At 45.3% G+C, this 19,097-nt stretch overlaps 1 protein-coding gene across 2 annotated transcripts in view; it reads right to left on the reverse strand.

Annotated features, from left to right (window-relative positions):
* The window catches only part of E2F8 (E2F transcription factor 8), a 60,585-nt gene that overhangs the window by 11,377 nt on the left and 30,111 nt on the right, over positions 1–19,097 (reverse strand). For both annotated transcript variants that reach the window (XM_068261210.1, XM_068261209.1), the window contains exons 4-10: positions 18,835–18,991; positions 16,676–16,966; positions 14,589–14,750; positions 10,428–10,556; positions 9,270–9,467; positions 7,123–7,201; positions 3,255–3,651 (exon numbers count right to left, since the gene is read on the reverse strand). In XM_068261210.1, the coding sequence (XP_068117311.1) occupies positions 3,255–3,651; positions 7,123–7,201; positions 9,270–9,467; positions 10,428–10,556; positions 14,589–14,750; positions 16,676–16,966; positions 18,835–18,991 (1,413 nt within the window). The remainder of the gene's footprint in view (positions 1–3,254; positions 3,652–7,122; positions 7,202–9,269; positions 9,468–10,427; positions 10,557–14,588; positions 14,751–16,675; positions 16,967–18,834; positions 18,992–19,097) is intronic.

The following is a 19,097-nucleotide window of genomic DNA, read 5'->3' on the forward strand; positions in this document are numbered from 1 at the left end:
CAAATTGTCATTTACAGAGATATTTCTCCCACCCAGCATGGGTATGTGTAAAAATACACCCCAAAACACATACTACTTCTCCTGAGTACGGCAATACCACATGTGTGGCACTTTTTTGCAGCCTAACTGCGCTAAGGGGTCCAAAGTCCAATGAGCACCTTTAGGCTTTACAGGGGTGCTTACAATTTAGCACCCCCCAAAATGTCAGGACAGTAAACACACCCCACAAATGATCCCATTTTGGAAAGTAGACCCTTCAAGGTATTCAGAGAGGGGCATGGTGAGTCCGTGGCAGATTTCATTTTTTTTTGTCGCAAGTTAGAAGAAATGGAAACTTTTTTTTTTTTTTTTTTCCTCACAAAGTGTCATTTTCCGCTTACTTGTGACAAAAAATAATATCTTCTATGAACTCACTATGCCTCTCAGTGAATACTTTGGGATGTCTTCTTTCCAAAATGGGGTCATTTGGGGGGTATTTATACTATCCTGGAATTCTAGCCCCTCATGAAACATGACAGGGGGTCAGAAAAGTCAGAGATGCTTGAAAATGGGAAAATTCACTTTTTGCACCATAGTTTGTAAACGCTATAACTTTTACCCAAACCAATAAATATACACTGAATGGGCTTTTTTTTATCAAAAACATGTTTGTCCACATTTTTCGCGCTGCATGTATACAGAAATTTTACTTTATTTGAAAAATGGCAGCACAGAAAGTTAAAAAAATCATTTTTTTGCCAAAATTCATGTCTTTTTTGATGAATATAATAAAAAGTAAAAATCGCAGGAGCAATCAAATAGCCCCAAAAGAAAGCTGTATTAGTGACAAGAAAAGGAGCCAAAATTCATTTAGGTGGTAGGTTGTATGAGCAAGCAATAAACCGTGAAAGCTGCAGTGGTCTGAATGGAAAAAAAGTGGCCGGTCCTTAAAGAGAACCCGAGGTGTGTTTAAAGAATGTTATCTGCATACAGAGGCTGGATCTGCCTATACAGCCCAGCCTCTGTTGCTATCCCAAACCCCACTAAGATCCCCCTGCACTCTGCAATCTCTCATAAATCACAGCCGTGCTGTGAGGCTGTGTTTACATCTGTAGTGTCAGTCTCAGCTGCTCCCCCGCCTCCTGCATAGCTCCGGTCCCTGCCCCCGTCCCTTCCCTCCAATCAGCAGGGAGGGAAGGGATGCAGGCGGGGACTGGAGTTCTGCAGGAGGCGGGGAGAGCAGCAGACTGACACTATAGAGATAAACACAGCCAGCTCTGACAAGCTGTTTGTCAGCAGCGTGGCTGTGATTTATGAGGGATTGCCGAGTGCAGGGGGACCTTAGGGGGGTTTGGGATAGCAACAGAGGCTGGGCTGTATAGGCAGATCCAGCCTCTGTATGCAGATAATATTCTTCAAACCCACCTCGGGTTCACTTTAAAGAGACTCCGTAACAAAAATTGCATCCTGTTTTTTATCATCCTACAAGTTTCAAAAGCTATTCTAATGTGTTCTGGCTTACTGCAGCACTTTCTACTATCACAGTCTCTGTAATAAATCAATGTATCTTTCCCTTGTCAGACTTGTCAGCCTGTGTCTGGAAGGCTGCCAAGTTCTTCAGTGTTGTGGTTCTGTGATGAATCTCTCCCCTCCAGGCCCCTCTCTGCACACTGCCTGTGTGTTATTTAGAGTATGGCAGATTCTCTCTTCTCTCTTAACTTTTACAAGCTGGATAAATCGTCCTCTGAGCTGGCTGGGCTTTCACATACTGAGGATTACAGACAAGGGCAAAGCTGTTTGCAAGAAGAAAAGAGCAGCCTGAAACTTCAGTGCATGAGAGCAGAAGGGGGAAAGAAACACACAATGATCTCTTGAGATACAAAAGGAAGGGTGTATACAGCCTGCTTGTGTATGGATGTATTTTCTATGTGTGGACATGCTGTACATCAACCTACTTCCTGTTTTGGTGGCCATTTTGTTTGTTTATAAACAAACTTTTTAAAACAGTTTTTAACCACTTTTAATGCGGCGGGGAGCGGCGAAATTGTGACAGAGGGTAATAGGAGATGTCCCCTAATGCACTGGTATGTTTACTTTTGTGCGATTTTAACTATACAGATTCTCTTTAAGGGGTAGAAAGCCCTAGGTCCTCCAGTGGTTAAGTTACATTAGTTATGTTAATTAGAATAGACAGGTAATATAATCTTTTACCCACCCTGTTTTAAAAGAACAGGCAAATGATTGTGATTCATGGGGGCAGCCATCTTTGTCATGGGGGCAGCCATCTTTTTGGTTGAAATGAGGTGACAGGGAGCATGAGACACAGTTCCAACTGTCCTGTGTCCTGATAACCCCTCCCAGCTGCACACACTAGGCTTCAAATGTCAAATTCAAAATGTAAAAAAAAAAAAAAAAATTGGCACCAAAACAGCAGAACGAGAACATCAGAAATCCCATCATGCTTTGCACAGCATAAGGGGAAAACTGCCCGGGCAGTTTTCTTCTGTGCAGCTAAAAATGAGGCTTGTATAAGAGAAACAAAGTTCTGATGCTGTGAAACTGTTAAAGAAACACCAGGCCTTTTCAGTGCTGCTGAGTCAATTTTTAGTCTGGAGGTTCACTTTAAAACAAAATAAATATGGCAGCCTCCATATTCCTCTCACTTCAGACGCACTTTAAAGAGACTTTGTAACCTCAAAAAGATCCCCTGGGGGGTACTCACCTCGGGTGGGGGAAGCCTCCGGATCCTAATGAGGCTTCCCACGCCGTCCTCTGTCCTCGCTGCAGCCCTCCGAACAGCCGGCGACAGGCCCGACTGTTATTTCAATATTTACCTTTGCTGGCTCCAGCTGTGGCGGCTTTCCGCTCCGAACTACACGGAAATACCCGATCTCAGTCGGGTCCGCTCTACTGCGCAGGCGCCAGAAACTTGCGCCTGCGCAGTAGAGCAGACCCGACGGCGATCGGGTATTTCCGTGTAGTTCGGAGCCGACAGCCGTCAGAGCGCCTGCGCAGGAGCCAGGAAGGTAAATATTACGTCACCGCTGCACGGAGGGCTGCAGCGAGACACCCGTGGGACAGAGGACGGCGTGGGAAGCCTCATTAGGATCCTGAGGCTTCCCCCACCCGAGGTGAGTACCCCCAGGGGATTTTTTGAGGTTACAGATCCTCTTTAAGCAATCTCATGAGGCTTAGCCTGCTCCAACACCCCCACATGCAGTCTTTTTGTGCACTTATGCGATCACACACAGAATTACACCCCGCATGTTACAAACCTCAGCCAGATCCTCTTGTCCTGAAACTTTCATCCTCTTGGAAGTGCCATCCTCTGCTTCCGGGTGTTTCCTAGCACATTTGTCACGCAGGGCGTCATTCTCGGCCGGTTGCTCGGACAGGAGAGTTCTCTCATCTTCCGGTGCATTCTTCTCCCCCGGAGATCCATCCAGGGGGGATTTATGAGCAGGCAGGATGGAATGTCCCTGCATGGGGTGTGGAGGCTGCAGGTACACTGCGTAAGGTGTTGGGGAGTGGCCATGGGGCTGGACGAAGGGCAGAGCCTGGTAAATCAAAGGGCTGATTGGCTGGAATTGTGTGTTCGGAGGTTTGGCTGCCACCTTAGTGTTCCCGCTGACCGCACCTCTTGCCATTTTTATTTTCATCTTCTTTGTATCCCTGCAAAACCGACCAGTAATATAAACAGATTAGCAAATAGCATCTACAGTCTAGATTGACATTTGGCTTTAACATTTTCCATAGCATAAACATTTTGTTGATCTCAGTGACAGAACTCATTATCTGTTCCACAATTCAATAAACTCTAAAGTACACACCTGATCTGAGAGGTATTTGCTTTTAAACAATACCAGTTGCCTGGCAGCCCTGCTGATCTCTTTGGCTGCAGTAGTGGCTGAATCACACACCTGAAACAAGCATGCAGCTAATGCTGTCAGAGTTCAGTCAGAAGCATCTTACCTGCATGCTTGTTCAGGGTTTATGGCTAAGAATATTAGAGGGAGAGTGGATAAGTATGTCAGCCAGGTTATCAGCATTGTTATCATCAGGTTATCAGCCTCTCACTTCAGGTGTGCTTTTAAGTATTAGTAGTATTGAATTTTCACTGTTTACAACAGAAGTTAAAGAGGCACTGTAGTGAGATTTAACTACCTCACGACCGCCCCACGCCAATTGGCGCAAGTCCTGGGGCTCTAATTTGCATGCGATCGCACATCTCATGCTCGGGGGGCGGAGCTCCGCCCCCTCTTCAGTCTCCGAGCGGCTATTGCCGCTCGGGAGACTGGTAGACGGCGAGATCGCAGTCTATTTACACAGCGCTGTTAGCAGCAGCGATGCACTGGGGACAGCCGTGTGACACGGCTGTCCCCCTGGGGGATAAGAGAGCGATCAGCAGTGATAGGCTGAAGCCTATCACACCCGATCGCTGTGATAGGCTGGCTGGGGTAGGCAGAGGAAAGGGTTTTTTTTGTTTTGTTTTTTTAAAGCGAACATGAACATTTATGAAAAAAAAAAAAAAACTGGGGGGGGGGGGGGGGGGGGGCATCAGACCCCACCAACAGTGAGCTCTGTTGGTAGGGGGGGGGGGGGGTAAATCACCTCGTGTGCTGTGTTGTGCGGCCCTGCAGCTGTGCCTTAAAGCTGCAGTGGCCATTTTAGCTAAAATGTGCCTGGTCTTTAGGGGGGGGGGGGGGGGGTTACCACTGTGGTCCTCAAGTGGTTAATACTATAGATAACCCCGTTTAACCCTCCCGGCGGTCAATTAAAACCGCCAGGGGGCAGCGCAGCACTATTTAAAAAAAAAAAGCGCTAGCTACATGACAGCAGCGGCATCCCCCCACCCTCTTCGATCGCCTCCGGCGATCAAGCACGTCCGGAAATCACGTTCTGAACGGTAACTATCCTGGTTTCAGCATCAGAGACACTTCCAATATCTATATATTGGTATGTAGCCTGCCTTCCCATTAGCCTAGGCTGTTTAGCTATGTGGAATTCTCCTCCCAGAGCTATCTCCGAGATCAGGTATATTTTGTACTGGCTTTGAAACTCAGCAAAATAAAAATTCAGCAGAGCTGCACCTGCCAGGACTAAAGATGTCGCCACCTGTGATAGCTTGCAAATTGTAAATCAGGGAGATGAAAGGTTTTACAATGGACAAACGCTGACTAATTTATAAATTATGAAAAAAAAAAAAAGCAATTTTGTTCATTGTGTTATTTTTTAATACAGTTCCTCTTTAAAAAGTGAACCAGAGACGAAGCACCCTCATGTATTTTACCAAATATATCAGTGGGGACATTAGAGAAACCACCTACCCTGCTGTTTCATCCTTTAGGGCCCATTTCCACTATCGCGAATTCGCATGCGTTTTTCGCATGCAAATTTGCATAGCAATACAAGTGAATGGGACTGTTTCCACTTGTCAGAATTCCTTTGTGTTTTTCTGTGCAGAAAAAAATCATGGCAGAGCCATCAGAATTCGCATACCGCTATGCGAATCGCATACAATGCATTTAATAGGAAATCCGCATGAAGTTTGGGTATGCGAATTTTCATGCGAATTCGCATAGAAACAATGGAAAAGCACACCAGCACTGCCATGGTTACATTCGCATACATCGTCGTCCATGCGAATTCGCATGAAAATCGCATTGACACGCATGCGAAATTCGCATCCGCATGCAAATTTTTACCGCGGCGATTCGCACCGCACAAGTGGAAATGCAGCCTTACTGCTCAGCCAGCTTCTAATTAGCCCTGATAAAATCCCCGACTGAGCATTCAGTCTGGCTTTGCTCAGGAATCATTATAGCTGAGTCATTATAGCAGAGCCAGGAGGGGGCAGGCTTGGACTTGAAAAGACATCAGAGAAGACAGACTCAGCTATAATGATTCCTGAGCAAAGCCAGACTGAATGCTCAGTCAGGGATTTTATCAGGGCTGATAACAAGCAGGCTGAGCAGTGAAGAATGAAAGAGCAGGGTAGGCGTTTTCTCTAATGTCCCCACTGATATATATGGTGAAATACATGAGGGTGCCTTGTCTCTGGTTCACTTTACATTTTAGCAGCCAAATAAAACTAAAACATTTTGCTGTTAGGACAATTTTTTCCTGCTGCTGGGGAAGTGTGCCTCCCCCAGCCTGGCAGGCTCCGCAGGGTATGCAGAGAGCTTTTATAGTTACCTGTTTCAGACGCTGGACCGGCTTCTCCTCAACATCCATCCTCGGCGATAAACTCCCAGCATCCTCCTCTGACTACCGATTATGTAATTACATGTGATTCAGCAGTGCTGTGCCACCCAGTGGAGGAAGAGGGGTGATGGAAGATACTCTTCTACCGCCCCTCTCCCACTACCAGGTGGCGCTGCACTGCTGACACTATCCCCTGGAGCCCCGATCACATGTAGTAACATGTGATCGGAAGTCAGAAGAGGAGGTCAGGAGTGTGGAAGGAAGAGGAGATGCCGGTCCAACATCAGAAACTGGCATCTATAAAAATGTCCCCTGCGCCGCTCTGCATGACCTCAGTAGGCCGAACAACGAGTTCTGCCGGCTGAGGGTAAAATGAGTGCAGCATCTTCAAACAAAATATTTCATTTGTCAGAGAGGTGTAGGCCGGGGAGGAAAACAGTCCATCAACGGATACAACTAATCAAAGCACACAGAGGTGATCATTACTAGATTAGCACTAACAAAGATGTTGAAGGAGGGCCCCTCTGGTCCAGATGCGGTCACTACCTCTGCATCCCCTACTGCTATGCCACTGATCAGTAGCATTATAATGCCATTACAGGTATTTCCCATACAGGTTTGGTATAAGTGACAGGGAATCTTATAAAAAGGGTAATTCCCACTAGCAGATGCAGAGGTCAGCAGGAAGCATATAGTGCATAATGCTCAGGCACACAAGGCATTATACTGGAAGGCGATTCCTTTTAAATAGGAAACCTAAGAAGAAGAGCGGACGCCTTCAGAGAGCAAAGCACGGTGCAGCTGTTACCGGGATTATACCACAGCCTGGGATAAGACGCAGGAATTGGCCTGTGCAGGCGGCGAAATGTCACCACAGCCTGTGTAAATAGTGTCTGTGGTTACTGAAGTACATTCACAACAGACATTTAAATCCCTTACTTTGTCTGGTCAAGCTGCTCTTTACAGATCGCCGCTAGCTGGGCCATCTTGCTGGGGCCGGAGGAGTCCCCGGAATCGCCTGAAAAACAAAAACACACAGTGTTGCACTACAGCCAGCCATACACTATTCCATCTGATAAATTAGACCCAACATTTTATAAAAATATCAAATCCAATGAATTTTTTTTCTCAACTAGGGGTAGTCAAAAAGATGCAAATATTTGCAGAGGTGATGCAGCATAAAGTACACAGCTTGAAACTAAACCAATCGAATTTCAAGCTGCATTGAGAATTTGCATACTATTGCATCAACTCGGGATGATCAATGGGATGCAAATAATTATAATACTTGACTCAAATAAAACACAGGGTGGATGTAATATGCTAAAGGTGCCCATAAATTAGAAGGTGTACGGGCAGGTCGACCAAGAGAGATCGAAACAGCTCTCTGGTCGAATCTGATTCGAGAGAGATCTGTTGCCTGCCCATATACTGCAGGCTGAATGCCAATTGATTTCAGCATGAAATCTCCTGGGAATCGGCCTTGTGATGGCGCCTCACTGCCCCCCACAAATGTAAAATGTTCTCCCCAGTGCCTGGTGCAATACACTTTACCTGTCCGTGTCCACCGCTGGCTCCGTCTTCATACACGCACCCCCATGTGATTGCTGGCATATACATGGGCGCATGTTTGACATCACACAAGTGCCAACGTTACAGTGGCAATCACGTGGGGCGCTTGTATGAAGATGAAGCCAGTGGGGGACAGACAGGTAAAGTATATTGCACCGGGTGGCACATTTTACATTAGGGGACAGCGCCGGGGGTTCCATTGCTCGTCCCGATATTGCACGCCGCTACAGCTGCGCACCCGACTGAGCAAGTCAGCTCGACATCTTGCAGTGCAGCATGTCTGACTAATGCATGCGACCCATTTCAGCCTGAAATTGGTTGCATCGTCAATTGGGCAAGCTCTTGGCGGCACAGATTTTTATCTTCGATAACATCACACTGTAGGAGGGCTTACACTATAATATCAGCCATACAGATCCCCCCCTTTTTATGATTTGTTTTCCTGCGTAGACTGGAGCAGACTGATGTCAGTGACGGGACCCAGTTCCCAAAGCTGCAGGCAGTGGAGTATGGAGGCGTGGGAGCGATCCAAGCGGATGGTATGTATAGATCTTTTTACTATTTTCAACTCTGAGACCCTTTAAAGGATACCCGAGATGACATGTGACATGATGAGATAGACATGTGTATGTACAGTGCCAAGCACAAAAGTAACTAGGCCTTTTTTCCCCTCTCTCTGACTGAAAGAGAGTTAAACATCAGTTATGCAAGTGTCAGTTTCTGTCCGGGTCAGGACCGGATGGACTGGGTTTGACTATAGCATAACCTTCACTGATAAGTAATTACAGCCATAGAATACTTTGCCATCAGTAAATGGCTTCTGAGAGCAGGAAAGGAGATTAAAAAAAAGAGGTCAATAATTCATAGATTTGAGCTCTGGCATACTTCAATGAAGGTGTCATTAAAGGGAAGGTTCAAGCAAAATAAAAAAATGAGTTTCACTTACCTGGGGCTTCTACCAGCCCCATGCAGCCATCCTGTGCCCTCGTAGTCACTCACTGCTGCTCCAGTCCCCCGCTGGCAGCTTGCCGACCTCGGAGGTCGGCGGGACACATTGCGTACATTTTTACGCATTCCTGCTAGTGCCGGAACATTAACACATACATTTTTACACGTTACTGGTTCAACGCGTAAAAATATACACATTGAACCAGTAATGCGTAAAAATGTATATGGACTAGCGGGAATGTGCAAAAATGTACGCAATGTGTCCCTGCCAGCGGGGAACTGGAGCAGCAGTGAGTGACTACGAGGGCACAGGATGGCTGCATGGGGCTGGTAGAAGCTCCAGGTAAGTGAAACTCATTTTTTTATTTTGCTTGGACATTCCCTTTAAGCAGATACATTAAAAACTAGATTTGAAAATAAAATACAACTGTGGGATATCTTAAAAAGTTATTTTTAGGAGAAGGGGGATAGATGCAATGGTTTTTTTCATCAGTTTATTTTAACCTCGGGTATCCTTTAACAACAGTTAATCTGAGAAGACACACAGGAAAGCATTAGCTACATACCGGCCTTCACAGGACTGCTTGGGGCGGAGTTGATCTTCCGACGGTCATTTTCTATGCTCTTGGCCAGCTTGATCAGAGACTGGTGGCGAGTGAAGCTCTGCTTCCCCCGTGAGGAAAAGAGATTCTTAGCGCAATTCTCCTTGGGAGATCGCAGGTCCAGCGCTATGGAGCTGGATAAGGCCAAGCCAGGCGAGGACTCTGCAACAAAATGTGAAACAAGCATTAGCATACAAATGGATAGACTAACTGACACATGGGACCTTATTCAATTCACTTTTTCTGCTAATTTTTCTCCTAGGAGAAAACTATTCATCTTTTCAAAATAACTTGTCAGCACTCTGCAATTGAAAAACTACCAAAAAGTAGGTGAAAAAAAATACTGCGAAAGTTACTCTGATTAGGTTCATGCTTGCTTGTGACTTAAAAAGCATTTTATTATCAGGTGTGCAAATATCACCTAGGAGAAAACATAGGAGAAAAACTGAATTGAATAAGGGCCATGAAGAGAATGTATATGGGAGGTTTATCTGAGAGTAGAATTATGAAAACAATTCATGAAAAAGGCTAAAGAGAAGAGGGAACAGAATATGCCCCGCCCCTTCTTCCTCGTCTGAAATTAAATTGGGAGTGTGAGAGTGCAGAAAGAGGCGGAATTCAAAAAGAAGGGGGTAACAGAATATACCCCGCCCCTTCTGCCTCATTTGAGATGGAGTGGGGAGGTTGTGGGTATAGAAGGGGCCGGGGACAATTAAAGTCAACGGGAACCATCTTTAACAAAACAAAAAAAAAAGCGGATATTTACCTAGGGAGAGGTAAGGCTCTGGGTCCAATAGAGCCTTCCCTCTCTTCTCCCGTGTTTGAATTCCCCGCTGTGGGAGACTTCGAGCCGGCTCCACACTGGGCAAGCGCGAGAGAGGGTGCTCAGCCATGTGCAGTATGGAACGGCCCGTCTTCAGGAGCACTCAGGCTCCCGAAGACACTGTGGAGCAAACAGTATTTGACCAAATTAGTCAAACACTGTTCCCAGGGACAGCGCTGCACCGAGGGCACCGGGAGAGGGCAGGGAAGGCTCGTTAGGACCCAGAGTCTTCCCTCTCCATAGGTAAGTATCTGGATGTGAAGACAGCCTTCTATGTAACGTGCCAATGAACCTCCTACCTTGCGAATCTGTAGCAGCTGTCCACTGGAATGCCGGTTTACGTCCCCTCTCCTCCGTCACATGAACTTTCTTGATGAGCCCCAGGCTGCTCAGAACATTGGCTATGTCATATAACCGCCGTATTTTTGCTGTTTAGAAGAAAAAGAAAAAAAAAAAAAAAAAAGCCATTTAACCACTTCAGCCTTCAGTTTTCACTTTATGCATCCGAGCAATGTTCACCTCCCATTCATTAGCCTATAACTTTATCACTACTTATCACAATGAACTGATCTATGGGCTGGTGCACACCGAGCGGCTTTTTCAGCGTTTCTGCAGCCGCTTGCGGCTGCGGATACGCTTGGTCAATGTATCTCAATGGGGTGGTTCACACCAGAGCGGGAGGAGTTTTGCAGAAACGCATACTCCTGGGGTGAGGCATTTTTTGGATTGTGGATGCGTTTCTGCCTCAATATTAAGTATAGGAAAAACGCAAACCACTCTGAAAAAACGCCAGTTCAGAGCGGTTTTGCAGGCGTTTTTTTTGTCACAGAAGCTGTTCAGTAACAGCTTTACTGTAACAATATCTGAAATCTACTACACCAAAAACGCTTCACAAAACCGCAAAATGCTAGCTAAAACGCTACAGAAAAAGAAGAAAAAGCGTTTCAAAATCTGCTAGCATTTTGCGGATCTGCTAGCGGTTTTTGGTGTGCACCAGGCCTTAGTCTCGTTTTTTCCACCACCAATTAGGCTTTCTTTGGGGGGTACATTTTGCTAAGAGCCACTTTACTGTAAATGCATTTTAACAGGAAGAATAAGGAAAAAACTGAAAAAATTCATTATTTCTCAGTTTTCGGCCATTATAGTTTTAAAATAATACATGCCTCCACAATTAAAACTCACGTATTGTATGTGCCCATTTCTCCCGGTTATTACACCGTTTAAATTATGTCCCTATCACAATGTATGGCGACAATATTTTACTTGGAAATAAAAGTGCATTTTTTCCGTTTTGCATCCATCACTATTTACAAGCTTATGATTAAAAAAAAAAAAATATAGAAATATTTCATGTTTACATAGATATTTAACCACTTTACCCCCGCGCGTACGTATTTCTCCGCCCCTTTTTCCATCCTTTAAAAACCAGGGACGGAGAAACACGTACTTTCCGCGTTCCCGACGCTGCCCGCGCTCCCGCTCGTAAACACGCCGCCCGCCGCTAGTAAAACCGCCGCCGCCCGCTCGCCCAGAGATCAATGAACGGGAAAATCCATTCCCGTTCGTTGATCTAAGCCCCGCAATGATCAGCTGCTCTCCTATGGGCAGCGCGATCATTGTGAGAAAAAACTCACGTGTCCATCCTCCTTATTCTTCCTCCAAGCTTCCGGAAGGAAGCTTGGAGGTCGCATTAAAACAAAAAGTTACTGTGGCCATCTTGTGGCCAAATAGTAAACTACACCCTACACATTTTTCACATACAAATAAATGACTTTTACACATAAAATTAACTCATTACCTCCCACACTCCCCATTTTTTTTTTTTTGGTAATTAAAAAAAAATTAAAAAATTTACAATTAAAAAAAATACATAAATAGTTACCTTAGGGACTGAACTTTTTAAATATTTATGTCAAGAGGGTATAACACTGTTACTTTATAAACTATGGGCTTGTAATTAGGGATGGACGCAAAACTGAAAAAAATGCACCTTTATTTCCAAATAAAATATTGGCGCCAAACATTGTGATAGGGACATAATTTAAATGGTTTTATAACCGGGACAAAAGGGCAAATACGTTTCATGGGTTTTAATTACAGTAGCATGCATTATTTAAAAACTATAATGGCCGAAAACTGAAAAATAATTATTTTTTTCCCCACATTTTTCCTATTTTCCCATTAAAACACATTTAGAAAAAAATAATTCTTGGCATAATGTCCCACCTAAAGAAAGCCTAATTGGTGGCGAAAAAAACAAGATATAGTTCATTTCATTGCGATAAGTAATAATAAAGTTATAGACGAATGAATGGAAGGAGCGCTGAAAGGTGAAAATTGCTCTGGTGGTCAGGGGGTAAAACCCGTCAGTGGCGAAGTGGTTAAAAAGTTTAGAGCCTTAGGTAAATATTTATGTGTTTTTTTTATTGTAATGTTTTTTTTTTTTGTTTTTTTTATTATTAAACATTTTATATGGGTATTTTTGGGAGGGTGGGATGCAAATCATTTTTTTTTTTTACATATAGGTCTATTTTTTAATTTTTTTTTTGCATTTTCATGCAGTTAGCTTTTTGCCCACAAGATGGCAGCCATGAGTTTGTTTACAACGACGTTACTCTAAGCATAACACGGACACAGAGTGACGTCGGGGGAAAGCTGACGGTTTTTCTCGGGGGTGGAGAGCAATCAGTGATCGGGCACCATAGCCCGATTCACTGATTGCCTGGCTAGCGAACCGCGGGCCGGGAATGCGCGTGCACGCGCGGCGATCAGCCGCGGGAGCGCACATGGCCTTCTGGGCGTAGCTAGTACGTCCAGGAGGCCAAACTACTTAAAGAGAACCCGAGGTGGGGTTCTCACAATGAAATCCCCATACAGAGGCTGGGTCTGCCTATAGAGCCCAGCCTCTGTTACTACTCAGATTCCCCCTAAATCCCCCCTGCGCTCAGCGAGACCCCATAAATTACAGCCGCGCTGCCGACACAGAGCGTGTCGCAGCGCGCTGTGTTTACCTCTCTAATGTCAGTCTCGCCGCTCCCCCGCCTCCTGCATCGCTCCGGTCCCCGCCCATGTCCCTTCCTTCGCTGCTGATTGGAGGGAAGGGACGCGGGCGGGGACCGGAGCGATGCTATAAACGGGGGAGCGGCGAGACTGACGTTAGAAAGGTAAACGGCTGTGATTTATGGGGTCTCTCTGAGCGCAGGGGGGGCTTAGGGGGAATCGGAGTAGCAACAGAGGCTGGGCTCTATAGGCAGACCCAGCGTATGGGGATTTCATTGTGAGAACCCCGCCTCGGGTTCTCTTTAAAGTGGAACAAATACAGTTGAAGGGGAAGGTCATTGGACTGAGCAATGAATAGCTATAAAATCTAACAATGAGCCCTTCAAACATTAAGAGCTGCAGAAGTCGGACACAGTCTCTAGCTGACAGACCATTGAACAGCACTATAGTGCTTGTCTGCATCATGTACACTGCATAATAAAAGGAATTACGGTAATCTGAAATTGTGGTTAAGCTCAGGTCATATCTGCTTTCATGGTTCTCAACAGGAATCGTGGATCACCCTGAGGGACCTTGGTGCTTCCACACCACACACCCTTAATTGGTGTAGCCGCAGGATCATTGCTATTTATTTTAATTGAATGAGGCAGGAGATAACAGGAGACCTAACCATTTATGGGGGGTCTCACACCAGTTGTACACACATGGAAAAACTTCCAAAGCTGCATAAGGTCACATCTTCTGCCTCAGAGATGCCACAAGCAGAAGCAGTGGCACTCATACAACATGGCAGCCCTTAGGCTAGGTGGATAGCACTCTAAAGGTTCATACACACGCTCAATCCGGACAAGCAAGCGATGTGTTCTCTTCTATGCAGGGGAGCGTGCGGTAGTGACGGCACGCGGGATAAGTGGGGAGAACAAGGTTATCAGATAAATGGATCTTCCAGGATGGATCGTGATCTGAGTTGTTGGGGAGCATGGGGAGGGGGGGGGGGGGGGGGGGGCTGCTGTACACCTGCTGGATTCTCAGCAGAGGCAGGAGTTACTGGAGTTTTCGTGCTCCTTGGGCAGCTTTCAGAAGTACTCAGGGACACAAGTATTTTCAAAGCCTACCCAAAGAGTTAAACAAGACTTATTCGACCAGGAGGTTGAATAAAGGAGATGATCTATACTGAGCACACGCATAGCTGTACTGCACATGCACAGTATGGATGCACCATCTTCAGAAGCACTCCGGGACGCAGTTACGTGCAAAGCCTTCCGAGGAGTCCTGAAGGTGTGAATTTTGAAAGGGGGACAGCGGTGTAACAAGGGGGATGAAGAGAGGACCAGGAAGGCTCTATGGGACCCAGAACCTTCTATCGTAGGTGAGTATCTAAGTGATTTTGTTTTAGGGAGATTTTCTTTATTGAAGTGCAGATTTTACAATTTCAAAACACAACGTGAAGTCAAACTCACTTTTGAATTTGCCTTTGTCCGAGTCATCGATCTGATCTTCACCGATGAGAATTTTTGCCGCTACATCTAGGCTGACAATCTGCGGCTTGGACACCAGGAAGAGCATGACGAACCTCTGACTCATGACTCTCAATGACTTCTCCTTCCTGCTGTTCACAGAGGCTGCAGAGACACAAGGAACATCTAGAACTGAGTCTGTATCTCCACCACTGCTAGGCTGAACCTCACCAGTTATTGCATCTCCACCACTGCTAGGCCGAATCTCACCTGTTACTGCCGAATATCACCTGTTACTATATCTCCACCACTGCTAGGCTGAACCTCACCTGTTACAGGAGTATAGCCAAAAGTGGGCTTCTTGGCTATATTCCTGTACGCTCTAAGCATCACCCACAACAACATTTTTTTTAGTGGCCACCTTCCTGGTTATGTGGTTTTTTGAGCCATATCTCCTACGGCAGAATTTTATCAGTACCACTTCCTGCACAAATGACATCTATAAACAACCTATTTGTGCAGCTTGAGTCCAATTTTGGAGTTTATAAAACTAACTATTCTGCTAAAGTGCATGTGTGCAGCCCATGGCATGAAGTGGTTAAAGTGACACTTTGTTATAACAATCGTATTATTAGTTTACAAATCAATCTGCATTTTCACTGGTTCCGGACTGACGCAGTTTGAATCTACGTCCAGCAGGTGGTGCTGCCGCTCTGACTGGATGTAGATTCGACATCCTGCCGCCAATCTCGCCGCTCTGAACCCAATGCAATTTGCTCGCTCTGCCATCTATAAGACAGCAGAGCTTTGTAAGCAGGTCAGGAGCTTCTTTCAATGGCATCTGGCCGCGTGATCACGGAGAGCCAATCACATTGGCTCCCACTGATAGCGTCCAGGGCCAATGAAAGCGACTCCTGACTGGCTGTCAGCACTCTGCGGCGACGAGGCAGCGTTGTGACCAGCGAGAGCGATTTGTCGGGAAGCAGCGTTTTACTGTACCAGCAGTCTCTGGTCCTTAAGGGGGGGCAGAGACTAAGGACCAGAGACTGCTGGAAGGAAGTGGTTAAACTATAAAATAGAGCAGAGCTAATGACCCTTTGAACTTTCCTGACAGGTTTTTTGACTAGTCCAGCTCTCCATGGGTATTCCCCATGAGTATTTCACTTATTATTTACAAAAGCACTCCCTGGAAAGGATCTATGGTTTTGAAAATAAAGAAAACCCTGAGACTCACCCATGGGGAAGTGGGCTAGTCCAAAACCTGTCAGATTTCTACTACCTACTGTAAGTGACAACAACATGGGGGAAAATTTGATGTATAGCACATTTTAATCTGGGAGAAAATGTACTCTTTTATTTATGCGTTTTTAAGTTTTACAATATTTCATCATAGAAGTTATTTTCCCTGTGCTTTACCCCCTGAGGTATGTTGCCATTTATATTTGTGATTTTCTGTGACACAAATGTCAATTACAGAGAAGCCAAGCATATTAGTGGGGCTGCAAAACTAAAGAGTGCAAAAACAGCAAGGTGTTGCTTCCAGAATACTTAGTCTTGCCTATGAGAACATTCTCCAGATACCTAGAGTTGCTTGTGTGCAGGAGAATCGTGTGATCAGTGAAATCAGATCTGGAAGGCTCAGATTCTCTGCTCTCCATCATGTGTTACTCCCGTTTCCTGTGTGGGTTAAAACAGGAAGTGATCACAGCAAATAAGAGCCTTACAAATTGCTGGATATTGTACTGGTTAAGGCCTCTACCTTTGACATGGGAGACCAGGGTTTGAATCCTGGCTAGGGTCAGTACCTATTCAGTAAGAAGTTCAAGGCAAGACTTCCTAACACTGCAGGGTGGCCTCTTGAGCGCTTTGAGTCCAACAGGAGAAAAGCGCTATGCAAGTGTTAGAGATTATTATTATATCACATGATTCTCTGCGAGTTCTGCTACACCAGCAGCTCTACTTTACTCCCGCCCTACAGTCAGTGTCAACCAGAACAGCAAATTAAGGGAAACACCCTAAAGAGGGACACAGACACAGTTAAAGCCATGTCCGTGCAAAATTAAGGAAAATAAATATTGGTGAATACTCACCAGCTCGGAACTCTAGCCCCGGTAGCTCCACAAAGCTGATCTCTATCTGCTTCACCAGAGCTTTGGGGATGGCCATGTCTTCCAGAGACTCTGGCTCCTCTGGCTCTCCCTTCTTCAGGTGAAGGATCTGTTCGGCGTATTTGCACTCCTCCCCGACGCGTTGCAAGGCTTCGAAGGTTTTGCTGAGGTTATGGCGACCGTGCCAGATGTACTTGTTCTTGGCGAGCCGGCTCACCATGTGTAAGCTCTCCAAGACGTTAACAATGTCGTATATCCGCCTGCGTTCCACATCTACAGAGAGGAAGACATGCACAGGTCAGATCTCACTAATCCAGCTTTCAGCCTATAGTCTTATGTAAACCTTCTGTAAGGACATAGATGGGTTGACACCACCAGTTAGTAGAAATGGCTCTTTTATTCCATTACACAGAGGTTACAGTGGCAGACCGCTGTTTTGGGCAGAAATGCCCTTTATCAAACTGCATATACCACATAAGTGAACCATCAACACCTTTAAATAAACCCATCCTCAGAAGTGCCACCAATCGGCACCCTTCTGGGCGGGGCTAATGGAGGACCTGATTGAGAACAGGATGTCAGTGAATATTCAGGTATGTAAAATAAATCCCTCCCAAGTAAAATGTAAACATGGGGAGTAAAAGAGCCTCCAGAGAACTCAAAGGCCTCAATTCACTAAGCAGTTTAGTCTACAGATGGTTTTTTAGTCTACTGATGGTTTGGTGTAATGTTTTAGACCTGTTTTTAGACCTGGTCTAACATTCAGTAATTACACAATTCACAAAGGCAAACAAGTAACCTCGCCCACTTTTTCTGACAGAGCTTAGACCAGCTGATTTCTGTCGGTAAAGTACCTGTAATTTGTTGAGGTATTTTAGAAGTGAGGATGGAACCTTTTTGAATTAATTATGCAGGCGTTTAAATTGTATGCAGAGGAGAGCTCATCAAAGGAGAAGGATGTCAGTCAGTTACTTGTTTGTGAATTGCATCTTTTGAACATTTCTCCTGCTGTACCCACCCAGTTACCAAATGTTTCAGACCAGGTCTAAAAACAGGTCTAAAACAATTGGTAATAGTGAATTCCCCTTTGATGCAACCGACCAACCCATCAGAAGACTAAAAACCCATCTGTAGACTAGTCTAAACTGCTCAGTGAAATGAGGCCAATGTCCCTATGGATGAGAAATCTTCCATGCATAGAGGTCACATCCACTCATAAGCCAGCAAGCCAGCCCAACTACAGTATAAGCACGAAGCAAAGACGATCCGCTTTGTAATCAAAATGCCGCAAAATCACCGCACGCGATTTTTCTGGGAGTTTTTTTTTTTTTTTTTTTAAATCGTGCGGCTTTGCCACAGACAGTGAAAACAGCACGTTTGCACTGGCTATTAAAGTCAATGGCCCCGCTCGGGAAACGAACGACCCTTGAAGACAGGCATGTTTTTCACTCGTGTTTTAACCCAAGATTTAAATCCCACAGGTTTCTGTGTCCCCCCCCCCCCATGACATGCGCAGTTGCCATTACAATGTATTCCATCACGTCCTAAAAAAAAAATCGTGGAACAATCGTAAAAAAATTGCATGTGGAAAACGTGATGGCGAATGCACTACACCGGAAAACCAGAAATTGCAGTGAAAAACTCCCCTGCAAGTGTCTTCCCTGCCTTGGTCCTTTCACACTGAATCAGTTGCTGTCAGTTATAACTGAACGGACAACTGATGTGCAGCCCGGTAAAGGCAGTGTCCATGTTTCCCTATGGCTCAGTTCACATTATAAGCGTTTTACCTGAAAGGTTTAACAACGCAATCAGGCATAAGCATGTATATTATAAAGTAGTAAGAAGTAACAGCAGTGCCATCTAGCACTGAACACAGGGAACAGCAACCCACCAGTCTCATCTCCATGTGAACAGTGTGGAATGTTACACCATCAATGTGTGATCATGAAGCAAACACAACTGTCAGCACTTCCTCCTCCCTATAACACCTCCATTCACATCCTCACACCAGGCATGGAGATGGCTTCTAGAGTAAACAGTAAATACACACACCACACAACCACCACAGCACTGCCTGCTAATGGCCATTTACCTTCACATGGTTCAGTTATAAACAAAGTAAAAGCCTTCTGCTCACTTACTCAGCTCGCCCGCCACTTCATCCAGACAGATGCTGTTATTCAGGGCCGGATTGGGGTAATCGGGGTACCGGTCTAGGAACTTGCGGCACAGCAGGCCCAGACTTTTCTCTTTGCGACTCGGAAGAGATTTTTCAAGTTCATCCCCTGAAAATTGTTCCTTAAAAATCAAACAGTTAAAAAGCAAAAATAAATATACCACAAAAATACATCAAATTTGCACAATCGCAATTAAAGTGGACCTGAACTCTTGCACAGGACACAGA

Source organism: Hyperolius riggenbachi, chromosome 11 (genome assembly GCF_040937935.1).
Source record: "Hyperolius riggenbachi isolate aHypRig1 chromosome 11, aHypRig1.pri, whole genome shotgun sequence".
NCBI lineage: Eukaryota > Metazoa > Chordata > Amphibia > Anura > Hyperoliidae > Hyperolius > Hyperolius riggenbachi.